Here is a 16,938-nt window from a genome sequence, read left to right on the forward strand (position 1 = left end):
GATAGTCAATCACAACTTATTACAGAACCTGGTACCATACTGTGCATATAATATCAATATGTGTGTGTGTGTGTGTGTGTGTGTGTGTGTGTGTGTGTGTGTGTGTGTGTGTACAACAGCTGTAAGTGTTTCTTAAATTGTGGCCATAGGTAACATCAGTGTAATTTCTGGGTCCAGCCTGTGTAATCATTGCCTCTCTTATAAGCCTATTACAACTCACCTCATAAAATGAAGTGGATCACAGAAAAGGGGAAAAAGAATTAGTTACAGCAATAAATTCTTGTTTGTGTCTTTGAACGACTTGTGACAGTAAGAAGACAAGTCTGAACAAACTGCATGGTTATAACCGGTCCTCAAAACATGTGGCTATAGTTCAGAATTACCCTTGCTCTAACCTCCCTTCTCTGACCAAGATAAAATTTAATTACTACATAAAAAAAAAAATAAATAAAATGGAGAACTGAGGCTCAGCAGCACTTTGGGAATAATGATATAAAAAGACTGAGAGTGACTGCCTGTGGGAAATGCTTGGAGTGGACAACATCGAGGTTTGGCCCTCTAACCCTAGAAATCAATTATATCTGGGGTTCTGCATGTCATTTGGCACACTTCTTGCTACAGATGAGTGAATTATATTTTTTGGCAGACTGGGCTTGTATATTAGAAGATTTTTACCACTGATGGTAGACATAGGGCATTATGAAAAATATCCTAAAATGTAGTGATAAACCTGGTTTACCTTGCAGTTGATAGAGTAAACATGAACATTACTACTAATGTTTTTGTGAAGAATAAATTCAATTAAAAAATTAATAACTGTCATAGATTACTGCTAACTGACAAATAAGAATTTATCATACAGTATATTTTTAAATCAAAATGGTTTCCACATGAAATTAACTTGAGTTTTACTTGGTGGTTTTTTGGGTAACAAGGAAGATTTTTCATATTAAAAAATGTAAAATGAGGCTCACCAAGTGCAGGCCCCAAAGCAGCCATGCTGGGATCCAAGTGAAAGCTCCCCATCAAAAACTGGGCCTCAGCTCCAGCTGGGTCTATCTTGAGGCCTGGTGGAAGGCTCATGTTCTGGGTCAAGTAATACTGGTAGAGCTCAGCCTCTGATGGTGAAGGCATGGCTCCCAATCCAAGTCGTCCGTGTTGCATCTGCGTCACATTTTGCTGTAAGAGCATCATGTTGTGCATGTGCTTCTCACTGGTCATGTGGATGCGAAGGTTCCGTGCCACATTGGTCTCGTAGTCACATACCTCACACCGCCAAGTGGGTTTGCTCTTCGGCTTGGTTGGTGAGGGTGCTCCACACGGTACGGACATATGGGTAGAAGACTGTGTGGGATGGTGATGTGGAGGATGATGACTACTGGCCTGGGTTGCTGAGGGAACAGCTACCACTCCTCCTGGTGTATGTCCAAACACTTGCTCCTGCCCAGAGCCAATGGAGCCTCCATTCTGCAGTGTCTGCATGTTGTTTAGGTGTTTATCTGATTGCATGTGGATGCTTAGATTACCCTTTGTGGTAGTGGAGTAGTTACACACCTGGGGGACATAACACATTTTCTCTTGAAGTACAATATATGTACACATGCATAAACTTTTCAAATGAATTTGTATATTACATAAAACTGACGCACACAAACACACACACACACACACACACACACACACACACACATACACACACCTAAAAAATCTTTAAAAACATTTAAAAAAAGGGAGCATTTCTGGGTTTCATACCTCACATCTGAAGGGCTTATATCCACAGGTATAGCTTTCTCCACGAGCCAGACGAGGATGACTCTGACCACTGCTGCAATAGACACAGGAGCCTCCAGAGTCTGGGTGCTTCTCCTTCATGTGGGCCTCCAGTGTCTGCTGGTACTTGTAATGCCAGTTGCATTTGGGACACTTTAGTGTCTTGCATGAGTTCCTTGAGTGCATCATGGTCATATGACCACCCAAGGAACGTGAGGAACCTAGAACAGTGTCACATTTAGGGCACTCTACCCCACTTCCTCCAGTCCCACCATGGCCATGGTTCTGCGAACACTCACCCATTCCTGTTAAGTCACAGGAACCCCCTGGCAGGGATAGGGAGTGACCATGAGATGAAGGGTGGAGGTGATGATGATGGTGGTGCATGTGATGATGATGCAGAAGTGCTCCATTTTCTTCCTCTCCTTCTGCTGGGCAATCATTTGGTTCTGGAGCTGTGGCACTATCTCGATTGGCACTTTCATCAGCAGCAGCATTGGAGGACAGCGGAGAGGAGGAAATGCCAGTAGTGTCATCCTCACTCCGTCTAACGGCAGCTGCCGCCATTGCCATGGAACAAGTGGGTCCCTGGCAGTTAAAGCTCAGAGGGAGCTCTGAGGTCCTCCCCCCACCGTCTGCAGCTGAAGCCTCTTCCTTGACAGAGGAGGAAATGGAAGCAAGGGCTTTGCTGTTGAGTATGGAATTGACTGCAGATGTGCAGACAGAAGGCTGAAGAGTGCTACTAGGCATTAATAAAGGAGATTTGGAAATGCTTTGGTTTGAGACAACTGGTTCCCCCACCTCACCCCCACCACTGCTACTGTTACCACCACAGGTCACTGCAGTGCTTTCTGCCTCCATATCGTCATCCTCCTCTCCTAATAATAGCTCCTCCTCTTCTTCTGAGCTCCCCATCTGGTTGGATAGATGTGCCTTGCTTTCATGACCTTCGATGTTCCCATCTTCTCGCTTACATGCCAACTCTTTCCCTGCAGACTCCTCTATTCTCCCTCCCTGTTTGGGCAGGGCATTGGAGTCTTTGGCAGAGCCTGGAGATGAGGTAAGAGTGGATGCTTTGGGACTGTTTAGCCCACCAAGAGAGAAGACTGAGCCCAGTGGGGTTTGTTGCTGCTGCTTTTGCTGGAGTCCAGAGTCAGAGTCTTTGTTTAGGAGGGTCTCACTGCCTCCACTGCTGCTTCCAGGCTCCAGATGGACACCACTAAATGTGCCATAGAAGCTCTGACCAGAGTTCATGGGGACCAAGGTGGGTGGCAGAGGAGTGCTCTTATTTTTTGGTTCCAGAAAACTAATGAGAGGCTCTTTGTCTTTCCCAATGCCCTGGATGATGGCAGAGGCATGCTTGTCCGCTAGCAGCCGGCGTTCTTCCTCACACAGTGTCATGCGGTGATCATGGACAGCATGAGTGGCAAAGGAACGGGCATAACCAAATGACAGCTTGCAGAGAAAACACATGAGAATAGGTTTACCCTTGCCATAAAGGGCAAGCCCATCAAATTTGGAGAAATCCACGTTGTTGGGAACATCTTTGGATACACAGGACTTCTTGGCAGACCCATCGCTGTTCAGGTAATCCTTGTTGCTTTTGTGCCGCACATCGAAGACACGGAAACTGTGCAGGACAGGGCTGAGGCCTGCCATTGTTGAGGTATTGGGAAAACCTTGGTCTGAATTGCCAAACCACTTTCCAAAAGACGAGGCTATGTGGAAAGTGTTGATGATCTGGGGGTAGACCGAGGATGAAATCCCAGTAGGTTCCCCTGGTTTTCCCCCACTCGTGAGAGAGTTTGTGGGAAGCAGGCCAGGTACCATGCCTCCACTACTTTGGATCAACTGACTGAGGCTCTCCACAATGTAGGCAGAGCCATCTGGCTGGTAAACTATCTCTCCAGCCAGGTTTTCAACATCACTGCTCTCCTCTTCCTCTTCCTCCTCTCCATCTTCACTCCCACTCTCGGGCGGTCCCTGCTGTTGTGAGGGCTGATGTCGCAAAAGAGTGGGTATGCCCCCTCCCCCTGATGCTATTGGCACACCAGGAAAGGGCTGAAGACCTGGGAAACAGCTGTCAATTTCCATTTCATATAAGTCCTCAGATTCTTCCTCTTCTCCACAGCTCACTCCTTCCGGTTCCACCTCCCCAAGACCCTCTCCTCTGGAATGCAGCTGGCCTATGGCAGAGCTATCACGGAGGGCCTGCGGTGATGTCTGTTTTGGCTGCTGCTGCTGGGATTGTAGTTCTCTCACCCCGTCATGAGGTGCAATGGCGTTTTGGGATTGAGAGGGGTAGGGAGCAGAGAGAGACAGGGCATCCAGGGAAGGGGCCTGGTTGGTGCAAGTGACCTGTGAGTTTGACTGATCTTTCCAGGGCTGTGGTGGTTGCTGCTGCTGGGAGGAGCTGAGCCCATCGTCTGTCCCAGAAACCACGGGAGACTCACAGCTGTCCATGCTGATGCCTACATGAGGCGTTCATCGCATCCAGGCCTGCAGAGACATAAAGGAGCTTGTTTTATTGTATATACTGTACACAAGCATACACAGCTCATACTTCATCATGTTAAAGTTAGAAACAAATGGATAAATCTTCAAAAAATTGCTCTGCCTATTAAGCAAATATCAGGCATAGAAAATATGAAAGGAACCCCACTCACAGGAACCTTGAAAGAAGAAAATCAAATGTATGGCACACTGGATGAGAGACAAAAGTCTGAGATATAATTGGAAAACTGACACCATGCTCATTACGCTAGATTAGGCACTTAAACACAATACCTGAGACAAGCACTAATAAGCCGTCCATGATTCATCTTCCTGCCATATCGCAAAGGTACCATCTTTTATCTTCACCTTCCAAACAACACCCCTAATCTTATATTCTGCAAATCCTACATCCGTTTTTAATTAACTTGCAGTCAGACTAACTTAATGGATCAAATAGATTCCTCGTGAGATAATTAGACACCGAGAAGCCACCCATCAGCACATCGCACATTTACATAACTGGAAGAAAAAGTGTGTTGTCAAAAAATAAACTAAAATAAAATCCTTCACAGTATCAGTGTTATTACTCTAATTTAAGCTGGTCACTGTAATGTGCATATACCATGTACTTTATGGAGATGGATATGTCTGAACTCTGACATATGCAATAAAAGGCAGCATTTTCCATGTGCTCAAAATATATAAGCTGGGTTGGGATTTCATTGTAGCTGTGTTTAGATCTTGCATCCAATAACCTCCACGCTTAGCCTGGTTTCAAACACTACAGCCATCATCCGCTTCTGAAATAATAAATGGGAGCTGAGCTTTCGGGAGCTGGCCATGCCCCCAGCATCTGAGAGGCCCAACACAGGCTGCAATTTAGAGCACAGAAGAGATAAAATGATAACGCAAGATACTGCTGAGCTAATAATTTTATTAAAGGGATGCAGCCAACATTGATTAAAGGGGGCAATCGGGCTGAAACCAATAACTCTAGGCTGCCCTTTAACCCACCAGTACTGAATATTACATGAGCAAAGTTTCCCGGCATCAAGCTCACTGCCATGTCCCGGTTGATTAGCACATTCACTGCTTGCACTTGATTTATTTACTTATTTACTTAGGGATGCAAATTTCAGCTGTGATCAGAATAGTGTCTACCCCCACAGCCGAACATATTCACCACTGAGGGAGAGGAGAGATTGATAATGTCTGTCTGCCTCTTCATGAATGTCTGATGAAGCTTACCTCCAACACAACATAGCCTACCTGAGACCTCTCCAGCCTATATGCATGCTTTCTGCAAAAATAATGCACACCCATTGAGATGTGCCTTTGTACTAAGGCCTAACTATGAACCATAACAATTCAGAAGAGCAAAATGAGATATGGATAGAAAGGTCTTTCACAATGGATACAAAAGAAAACATTAAATATCACTGCAAAGATATTGTGGTTCTTTATTGTCATAAATGCATACATGTTTATGATAGAATAGTCCATGAACTGATTGTTCTCTTTAATGCTACAGAAGCTCACCTTGATGACCTTTGAGTTACTTTGCATATAAAATGATGAGATATTAGATCGGCTGGCTTATTAACAAGATTGCTTTATACAGCTGGACATGATTTAAAGATGGCTGCCATATTGAGTGAGGGGATAGTAGCCCTACTGGCCTGTATTTATTATCTGCTCCATTAACAAGAGGCTATGAGCTCAACAGACATTTCACACAAATAGACAGAGGGCAGTGAGAGTGAAGCTAGAAAAAAAAAAGCCACATGTCAAACACAGAGATTCTTCAGACTGAAAGCAAGTGGATTAAATGTGCAAAATGAAGTGGGGAAAAAAAGCAGAAAATGAGACTTGTCTAAAAGGTCTGTCTCATAGGAAAACATCTCCATGTCTGAACATGGAGTATTTCACACTTTGTTCCTGTAATCTATCAGCCCCTCCTCCAGATTCCACTGCCTGTCTCAACCAGGCCTGGGAACACTGGGCCCACATGCACAACAAACAGTTAAGACTGCTAGTTAACAATAACCTCCTCTTTGCCTTGATGAACAAGCTGAGTATATTGCTCTGTACAGAGACTATGCAACCATCAATTCCCATTACAGCTCCAAAATACCACAACCAATTAGTAGAAGACAGGATAACACGATGATTTTTGATCAGAGCTGGAGTACTTGCAGTAGAGCTTGGTGTGTCCACTGCTTACAGAAAACAGGATTGCCCTTTAAAATCAAGATGGTGTAATTCAATAACCTGCAGTGGTTACTGATGAGCAATGGGATTGTCTGGAGTCGGAAAGTCGCAGATGGGCCAACAGATATAACGCTGTTTGTCTCTCAGAGGTCTGCCTGGCTCAGTGACACCTGTTTAAAGCAGGAAAAGCTTTAATCTCTGGGAGGCACTAAACAAGTATGGGAGACAGACAAAGAGACGCGGTTGAACTAGAGGGGAAGTGGAGAAGGCTGGTGTCTCTGAGTGCTGACTGTGTTAATAACCACAAATCAAAATGATGAAACAGCCCAGCAAAGGTGACTATCACTGAATATGATTATGAGTGGTTACATACTGTAATATTTAGAAAAGAAAATATTCTTTTACATACTGGCTCTAGAACAAGTGAGTGTGCCATGGACCTTGCCCTTGCATTGCATTGTAATTCTGAATGTGGGCCCACTGAGTTGACAATAAGCAGACTGTGTGCAGCCAAAACAAGCCTTAGCTGACAATATGAGATAATCACGGGGAAGAAAAGGCTGGATTCCTGAGCTGATCTAAGGGAGAGCATGCTGATGCACACATCCCGACTGTAGGACTCTCTGCTGTCACCTGTCTTCATTGACTACTTTGTTCTCTCTTTTGCTCTCCTTTCCCAAAAAAGAAAGTCGTATTCCACGGCCCTTACTTTTTAACAGATAAGGTTAAATGTTGTGAAAAGGCCTTGGTTCTAATTAATAATGTTAGAGTGGCTCTGGATGTCATTTAGTGAGAATGCAAAAGGGGCAAAGTTTTAAGTTATAGGTCTTTTCATTAGGTGGGATTTCCCGGCTAACTAAGGGAGGAATTAAAGGTCAAGGAACCATCTGATTATAAGCAAACCCTGATCATCTGCCCTGAAGGCTTGGCCTTCCCTTCAGAGGACACTGTTCTGGTGTGTCCTGAGGAAAGCAATTCATACTCAGATTGTGAAAACTATCAGCAGAGTAGGGCTCTGACTCTTACTCCTAAGCACTTCTAAATCAGCAGTGAGTGTTCTACCATTTAAAATGTTAAAAGTTTCTTAATACGCCTCAAGGCAAAACTAACAATACACCAGATCTGGTTTTAAATTGTTGCTGGTCTGTGTCTGGTTTCTGAGCCATCACAGAGCCTGGCCAACTACCGCAAGGTAAGGAGCGCTTATTGGAAAATCAATGGCGTGAACACTAAGCAAGTTACAGGAAGATGTGGGAAGGAAGGATTCTTATTGATAAAGCAGGGGAAGGCTTTTGATGTTACACTAGGGACATGCTCATTGACGGGGAACCATTGTAGTCCTCAGGCAGACTAAAGCCTGGGTTTATCTTTTAGGTTTGTTCTACTTAATCACCAATAAAGGCATGCATGCATTGGACTCTTTAACATAAGTACACTTTAATGCCTAACATGCCTTTGTGAATTTGTGCTTTAACATTTTGCACTTATAATGAGGGAAATTACAGTACATTTCTAACATTACACTGCAAGTGCCTTTTTGTATTTTTTTTTAAATTTTGTTCTTCATCTTTCGTTCCCTTCTAAAAACAACAACAACAAACAAACAAACAAAAAACCATGCTTGCATATACACACTTACATAAACACCTGATCCTGAACAGAGGAACAAGTGAGTCTACAGCATGACCAGTGATTGTGATACACAGTTAACTGTTATAATTACTATTGTAATTTTGTTAGGTACACAGAGTTCTTGTTCATTTTTATCCCCCGTGCTGTAGCCCTGACAATTAACCATCTCGACCATTGCTGTTTATTGTGTGCTGTAAATACTCCGTTTACTATTCTTCTAATGCAGACATAAGGATGCTCCAACTGCAGGAGGCAAAAAGTCACCTCAGGTCGATGGCACTCAGCCTGTAAACAGGGCTTCCCGTAAAATCAATGATCTTCAGTGGGAGCTATCAGTCTATGGAACAGAAATAGCTACGGCTATGTTCAGTCTAAGGCAGGGAGGAACAGTGCTGTGTGTTTATACGAGTGTGCGTGAGCAGAGAAGGCTGGCCACCGCCGTGTCTGGGTGAATTTCTCAAATACAGCAGAACTGAGGCATGTAGGCTCTGTCATGCATGGTGCTAGGTGCTGTAAAGACAAGACGACAGCTTACAGATTCCATTAATCTAGTTTTGTGCTGGAACAAATATACAACATACAGCAAAAATAATCCTTGCTGATAACAATATGAGCACGCTAAAATACCCTGGAGGTAATTGTTTTAGTTTCACAGCACTCGATTTTAGTAAGCATTTTCTACTAGCAATACTGTCCAGAGAAGGCAAAATTGATTTGTTTGTAGTATCAATTGCCTCCTTTGTTAATAGACCTGAAATAAAACCTTGAAAATGATTTTACCCTTTACACAACACCATCACATTGTGCTAATCCATTCCATGTTGCAGAACGGAAGAAATGTTACATAAGATAAAGTAGCAGTGAAATCACAGTGCAGAACTCTGTGTTAGTCGTACACAGAGGGTAGTCTGATTAAATGATCAAGACTGGAGAGCGTCTAACCTTCAATACCTTGTAGAAAGGATTGATACTGCACAAAAGTGGTTTCCCTGTTTTGGAGGGTGTGATAGAAACAGTGTACTGGTGTAATTAGAAGAAGTTAATTAGCTGAGGGTTAATTACTGGGTTCTGCAGAACGATGTGGTGAAAGACCTGGTGGGGTAGCAAAGCAGAGGGAAGCAGCGAACACACAGCAGGAAGCTCCCAGTCTCCCACCAATTAGCAAACAGCATGGGTGGGGGGGCTCTTTGGTGCACTTCAAGTACAAATGTGAGAAGCCTCATGTAATTTCATTTAAACCTCAGTACAGAGGAAGAGATACAGTGAAAGCAGGCAAAATATGCTATGCTGTAAGAGGCTTTTTATTACTGTTTTCTGTAAACAACAAAAATACCAATATGTCAAAAGTGAAATTTTAAATAAATAATAATAAAAAAAAATAACATCCAGATATCAGAAGAATTAAAAATACAAAAAGTGAGCAGGAAATATTATAATAGCTACGAAAACAACTTCTTAGTGCAGTTCTTCATTCTAAAAGACTGCACTGTGTTATTTTCCTCCTATGTCCCATGTGGTTTGTTAGAAAGCTTTGTAATTTATAAGCGCATAAATTATCCTTGGAATTAAGGTATTGATGTATAATCAGAGAAGGGCTATTGGGCACAAACTAACGTTCACCCCCAGGCAACCCAGTGCAAGGAGCACTGGTATACATTCACACACAGTAGGGTGTCTGTAAAATTGAAAGGCAAAGTGAGAGACTTTCAAATACTTATCAGATTGGTTAGATACACATCCTCCATATCTGCTCAATTTTAGCCCAACAGACATGGATGTTGAATGATTCGGAACGGTTTGACATGGGGCCTTACATCCTTTAACATGCAGTGCTGCCTTTCTCACAGTGTGGAATGCAGAAAGGTTGAGAGAATAGTCAATACTTTGTGCATTCATCTGTCAGGGACTAATCATGATTCCTGAGAAGACTCCTGAATTTAAAAAGTAAGAATTTCAGAAAGATATTTGTGGATATGTCATGTGTTCAGCTGTGCTTCTGTATTGTTTGCAGATTAAAAGGAAAGAGAGATGGGAGATTGAGATGCTGATTGTGATATGTGGGCAGACACAAAGCCAGAGAACCAAAGTCATGTGTCCACTGAAAGGTCAGGGACAAGGAAGAAATATGATGATCAAAGTGTTTAGTCTCAGGACCTTCATTTCTACTAATTATCAAATCTGTCCCTATTTATATCTGCTAGAAACAGACATTCTCTCCAGAGAGGATGGAAGTTAAATTTGCCAACTACAGTGCTTTCAGAACTTCTGTTTGCGCTCTGTCCATTTTATTTTTCCCCTGTAACAGTATGGGGCTTGTGGAGTGGGGTGAAGATAACCAGAGACCAAAACTAGTAAAGAACGGAACACTGTCTTCCAGGGACTATAAGGTGGGAAATTGATTTAAGTAATTATAAACAGCTCAAAGTCCAAATCATTTTGTATTATAAAGACATATATTACGCACACACTCATACATGTGTACATACTGCAGTGTTTCAGCTATGGAAAGGCAACCACAAACACAGTTGTTAAAGTGATCAATACCATTGAAATATTAAACCTCAAGAAGCCACATTATTGATTGGAAGTGCAATGATAAAACGGTTTATCATCACAATTGTAGGGCTTTATGTAAATGTTTTGGAGCCACCATCAGCTGCCCATTCACCATAGACTGTGACTAAATTAGACCCCTACCACCACCACACACACACAACTTCACACAGCTCTGCTCCATTACTCTGCCACCCAAAACCTGAGGGATTGGGGTGGGCAGGGAGATGTCATTACCACTATTTCTACATCCATTATGGAAGCTAACATTGATTAGCAAACTGAGCCTCTGTTGACCAAGAGAAAAGAGAAATACCCCAAGCTCTGGGATATTTTCTACGGGATCTAAAGCAGGTATCACATTGAATTACAGGTGGAAAGGACATAGAATGCAAGTAAGTATACATATAAGGACCATGTCCTGACAGACAGATTGGAGACATAAATGATATGTCTATAATGCTGAGCCTTACTGTGTTATCTGGAAAAACAAATACCTTAGTAATGACCCAGTCCTGCACCTGGTAAAACACAGGCTTCACAGCCACCTGGAATTAGACAAATATCCATTGCTGAAGACTCTTAAAGGGATAGGCTCAAAAGTGCAACAGAGAATTTTAGAGAACACAAACATGTTTAGTAATTATGCATACTGAGAGAGAAAAAAAACTCCAAATCTACCATGTAATGTACAGAAGCTACATATATTAAAAAAACACACACACACACAGGTAACTAAGAGGCTAAGCTGGGACATACAGCAGTATACAATGAAGAGAGCGTTGGAACACACAGAGACTTGGAGAGTTAGGGGCAGTGTTCGGTTAAGTGTCTAAACCTGAGCAGGGTGATAAGATCCTTTTAGAAGGCATGTGAAGGCCAAATGACCAGGGAACCTGAGAAATGTGGGTGAAAGCTGTCTGGTGTGAGAGCAGAGAGGAGGGAAGTCATGCAGTGTTATGTGTGGAAAATGGAAGCTCACTATCTCTTTTACGCACCTCACACTAAGGAGCAGTGCAGTCCCATCCACATAAGCTTGTGTGGGCATATACCATATCATGTGTGTGAGCACATATCCAGACACACGCACACAAACACACACACCCACGCACATAAAGCAGGGATTAGAGAGTGTCCCAGTGAAACCATTCTGTGGAAATGATTTCTTTCCAGAAAAAAAAAGCATGAAAGCCAATGGTGACCTGGCCTCTAATTCTAGAGTAGGATATCCTGGATAAATAATTAGAGGGTTGCTTTGAAGACCTTGCACAGCTGAACCATTCAGTCCCCACTTCACATTTGCTAAAGTCATTAATGACAAAGATTTAAAAAGGGAAAGAGAAAATCTTTCTGGTACACAAATACTTTTTTTATGAGGCCTGGCCCAAATTCCCCTCTGCTGAAGCTAAGCTGAAGGCCTTATCCTGGGAAAGAACTGCACATGTTTCAAACAATAAACCTCAGGAGGAGGTAGTAGTAGCAGAAGTGTTTTCTATTGCCTCCTTCCTGCTGAAATGAGACAGTTAATTAAGATTTTAGGTACCTTGTCTTTAATAAAAAATAAGTGGGAGAAAAGATATTTCTCGACTATCTCAACTCCAGATGTGAAAAGAAACTCTTAAAACTAAATTTCGTGTCAGTAACATACACTTTCAATGAGCGCTGACAAAGTCAGTGGATGTGTCTCGTTTTCAGTAAGCTGTATGGCTAAGCTGGATCCCTGACAGCAGGAAGGAATCTCACAAGTGGTATTCCCAACAAGGGAAAATAGACCCAGCAATGTGTTCTTTACATCAGATAGAACATCTTCAAATATTTCACTGAGGAAAAATAAAAGAAGAAAAAAAAAGAGGAAAATTTAAGGAAGACAATTCCTCTAAGTGTTAGTTTACATGTCAATGAGAATCCTAATCTTTACACCAGTAGTTTGTAAACGCAGCACTCATAAATCGGGTCTTGATGCAATCATCATCTTAAAAGGAGAGCAGAGCTTGCCTTACAGTTTACAAGGACAGATTCCAAGGCAAACCTTGGAAGGTGATGTGCATTCTTCTGAGTAAAGCTGTGATGAGGAACTGTCAACAGAGGAAAAGCGGAGGTAAAACAAAAGAAAAACAACTTGTTAAGTGTATAACAAGGTGGCCTGGAGGGCAATGCTGAAAGACACCTCAACACTTGACGCTGAAGTGTGCAAGGAACATCAAACAACATTTCTGTAGCTACGCTGAGCACTGACAGGGCCGACCACAGTGCACAGAGACCCTTGTGTAAAGAGAAACTGCTTTTTGGCAAGAAATAAACAGGAAAAAAGTGACTAAAAGACTACAGTCCCCTCTGCATTACTCGTAATAAGCGTTCATATGCACTAAATCTGAGCCACAGACCTCCAGGGAGATCTGACAGTGAGGGAAAGCTGCTGCCATCACATTACAAAACAGACAGGGAGTAACCTATTTCTAAAATGCATTACAATTAAGATATTCCTAGCAGATCATGTTTGCTTCTGAGTTTTATAGCTAGAAGGTGCGTGGCTGTTAAGTACAGACAGAAGGCTGTTATGGTGAGAATAGTTCTCCTTGACAAGCTGTACAGATTGAGAATAGGAGTAAAGTCAAAACAAATTTACTGCACAGAAGCTGAAAGAAAATTAACAAACTTCTGACCATTAGAGCTCTTGGCAGCTCAAATGCTGAAAAAAAAAAATCTTGGCACAGGGGAATCTACAAGTGTCCAGACCTTTTGAGGTGGGCAGCCACATGAGTAGAGGGAAAAGATATGACACAGACAAATGAGAGCTAATGAAAAGCAGAAACTTGAATGATATTTTGAGAAATATGGAGTGTGTTAATAAGTTCCTCCTCTTCCTCCCCTCTCCTGGCCGGGTCTGACTGTTATGACAGCTACAGTGCTGTGGAGCTATATTTGAGAAAGACCAGCCTTCTGTCCCTCATCTCCACACACACACTGTAGCCCTTGTTCATCTGCCTTAATGAAATGACCACATGCCTCCTCTCATCTGAGAGTTGCTTACATGCTGTAGCACCTGGTAGATATAAATCAGCCCTTACTGAGCTGTATTTGGGAAGTGAGGCATTAAGCATGACACAGGCTGTCAAAGTTCACATCGTACCAACCGCAACATCTAGTTGAACCGCTGTGGAACAGACCCGAAACCAAGGAGCAGGCCTACCATCAGCCTCTTATCTTCTGCCTCCCAGCTCTGCATGACATGGCTGCCACATCTGGGCCCCAGCTGGGCAGCCTGCTGAGCACAGCATAGTCCAATAAGGCGAGGTACTGGAACTCTAGAGCACCCTTGCTCAATGGTTTCATGGTAAGACACTTTTTAATGGATCAACAATTTCAAAAACAATCAGTTTAAACATGTTGTTTGCTGGTATTTATCTTTAAGCTTCCTTATCAGTGAGCTGTTGGTGGGCTTGTGGGTATTATTACAGTTTTTAAGTGGTTGGTTCTATTTCTGAGCAAGAAGATAAAAACAGCTGTGTGTTGTGCCAGTGCAGTCAGTGTGTGTGTGAGTGAGTGAGTGGAATTTCAGTCACGTGAGCCTGGGGTCTGAGTGTCAATCACTGCAAGAGAACTCACACATTCCTAAGAGGACAGGCACACATCTTTAGTTCATGGGCATTTCTAGGTTTGAGTCAGCTTGGATGCATGCATGCATGTGCAAGCATGCTTGTCAAAGTTACTGTTTTTAATAACCCAAACTAGATTTTAATACAATCAATTTTCCAGAAGGGTTGAGGGCAATAAATAAATAAATAAAATAATTAATTAATTAATAAAGGTAGAGTGAATATCCTAAATGAAAGGAATGGATTAACTGACATTTAATGTTTTATTATATCAACATTATATTCTTCAATATTCTTCTTTACACTGCTGAGTAATAAGCCCAAGGATCATGTGGTTTAAACCAATGACAGATGCATAGGAGGAAAAACTAGCATTGTAAAGATCAGCGACAGTGCGTTCATTCTGTTGATTCAGCTTATGGATGCAAGCAAAGGTTAGTGAGACAAAAACTTCTCTGTGTGCTGCTGAGAATGCAGGCCAAACAGTTTAGAAAAGGTTAGTTAAGTATCAGAAAATCTTATTCTCAGCGAGGATATAATGATCCTGTAACCAGCATCTGCAGACCTGCTAAGTGTAAACTTTATTTAGAATTGACAAAAGTCAACATTCCCTCTGTGCACCCATGTACACACATGCATGCACATGCACACATTACATCATGGATTAGGGCTTCAAAGAGAGATGAAAGGAGTGATTACATGACACAAAACTGGACTGGCCACATACAAGCAAGGGTAAAAACCATGAACACTAATTCTAATGGATGGCAAATGGGATGGAAAGTGGCAATGAAAAAAAAATCTATGAGATTTTTTTTCCCCCCACAGGAAAATAATGTGGACTCAGTGGCAGAAGACTTGGCAATGCCTCATGGTCTTTGACAACTACACATTTAATACATATCTAATTAATGATGTCATTGCTTTGACTTTGTAAGAACATGGGAAGGAAAAAGAAAAACAAGACATAACTCTTTGATGAGTAATACAAGTACAGTAAAGTAAAATAAGATAGGCAAGCAATCCTAAGCAGTTTGAATCTTAAATCTGAACACTTAAACGGGTCTAGCCAATCCACCACATTCTGTAAGAATATCTAGCACACAAGGCGCACATGTACTCAGGTTATGTGTGTTACATTAAGCAGCAGCCAGCTATAGCACCATATTGTGAATGGACTCTTGCAATGAACCAGTGAATTTACACTCAAACAGCTATGCCTGCATACTGATTATGGCTAAGTGTCTTCACACTTGCCAACTAAAATCAGAATGCAGCCATGAGGCTGAGAGGGAAGACGTATATGTGCACAACACAAAAAAACCCAAAACATAAAATAAACAATACACCAGTGAGGGAAAAAAAACATAAAACAGAAAGTGGAACAATAAGAAAATACCCACAAGTTTGTGTGTGCATGAGCAAACTTGTTTATCCACATTTGGGCTCACCACCTCTTGCATACATACATGCAGGGGAAAAAAAAACAAAACAAAAAACATGTCAGCTAGGAGGTGAGAATTAGAGCAGGGCCAACTGGCTCACCCTGAAAGTTCAAGTTGAGTGCTACTACAAATTACAGGTTGACAGCTTTAACTGTCCCTGGAATGTGTTTCTTACAATGTATGTGCATGTTGGAGTTCGCTAAGCCAACTGCCTCCAGACAGCTGTTTTACATGTCACAATTATATCTTACATACTCACATACACAAAAAAGAACAGTATTTAACAAAACTATATATTTTTCCTCAACACAAAACCGGGCTGGCCACATACAAACAAGGATAAAAATCATGAGCAATAATGGAGAAAGTATAGAGGGAGCTCCAGATCAACATCCCCTATCATAGCACCCCCTGTCCCATGTCTAACAGATGCCCCTATATTTGAGCTGTGAGGATGGAGAGTGATAGGGGCAGTGTAAAACGAGAGGGTGACTAATTGGTTCATAACCTGTAATTGGGGAGAAGTAATTGGAGTGGACTCACAGATGCCAGGTGCGTCTTTGGGAGGTGGGGCAGTGGTTTGCCCTTTGGCTGGCTATAAGAGAGCGTGCGTGTGTTTGTATATGCAGGCAAGGGGCTACACACAGATCAGTTGTAGGGGGAACACAATACTTCAACAGCAAGGGTCCCCAAAGAATACAGTTTAGGTGTGACGTGTGTGGAATAGCGCCTTAAAACCACATGAAAGTCTATGAAGAGAAACCCATATTCAGCACAACCACGCCCAGTGTAAACAGGGATACATATACCGACCTAAACAATACACATATATACACACAGCTAACTACAATGTCCAATAGCAATTTTTGCAGTCTACTGTTAATAGTAAGAAATCTCCTGCTCAACATTTTCTCATGGTTCACATGGTGGGTCAATATGATCAATGTGCTCATGGTCCACCTAGCCAATACCACACCTCTTCGAATCAATGTAATGGGGTCTGAGTGTTAATTGGGACAGAGTAAAAGGAGGGTGGGTGATGGAGCACGATGCACTTTTTGCAGAAGCATCAGAAATGCTGTACAGGGTCGTGATGAAAGCTGCTTAATGTTGACAGCATGACCGCTTGTTTAATTGCCTGGCTAAGATGTTTTTGTGCTATAAACAGAAACAGAAAGAGTTGCTATACACAGTATAAAAAAGAAGGTATTTGAGAGAACATCTGTTTGTCCTGC

At 42.2% G+C, this 16,938-nt stretch overlaps 1 protein-coding gene across 1 annotated transcript in view; it reads right to left on the reverse strand.

Annotated features, from left to right (window-relative positions):
* zfhx3 (zinc finger homeobox 3) overlaps positions 1-16,938 on the reverse strand; it is a 131,824-nt gene that overhangs the window by 82,622 nt on the left and 32,264 nt on the right. The window contains exons 2-3 of the mRNA XM_041985150.1: positions 1,753-4,269; positions 975-1,554 (exon numbers count right to left, since the gene is read on the reverse strand). Coding sequence (XP_041841084.1) covers positions 975-1,554; positions 1,753-4,233 — 3,061 coding nt within the window. The 5' untranslated portion in view covers positions 4,234-4,269. The remainder of the gene's footprint in view (positions 1-974; positions 1,555-1,752; positions 4,270-16,938) is intronic.

This window comes from Melanotaenia boesemani, chromosome 1, assembly GCF_017639745.1.
Source record: "Melanotaenia boesemani isolate fMelBoe1 chromosome 1, fMelBoe1.pri, whole genome shotgun sequence".
NCBI classification, from domain to species: Eukaryota; Metazoa; Chordata; class Actinopteri; order Atheriniformes; family Melanotaeniidae; genus Melanotaenia; species Melanotaenia boesemani.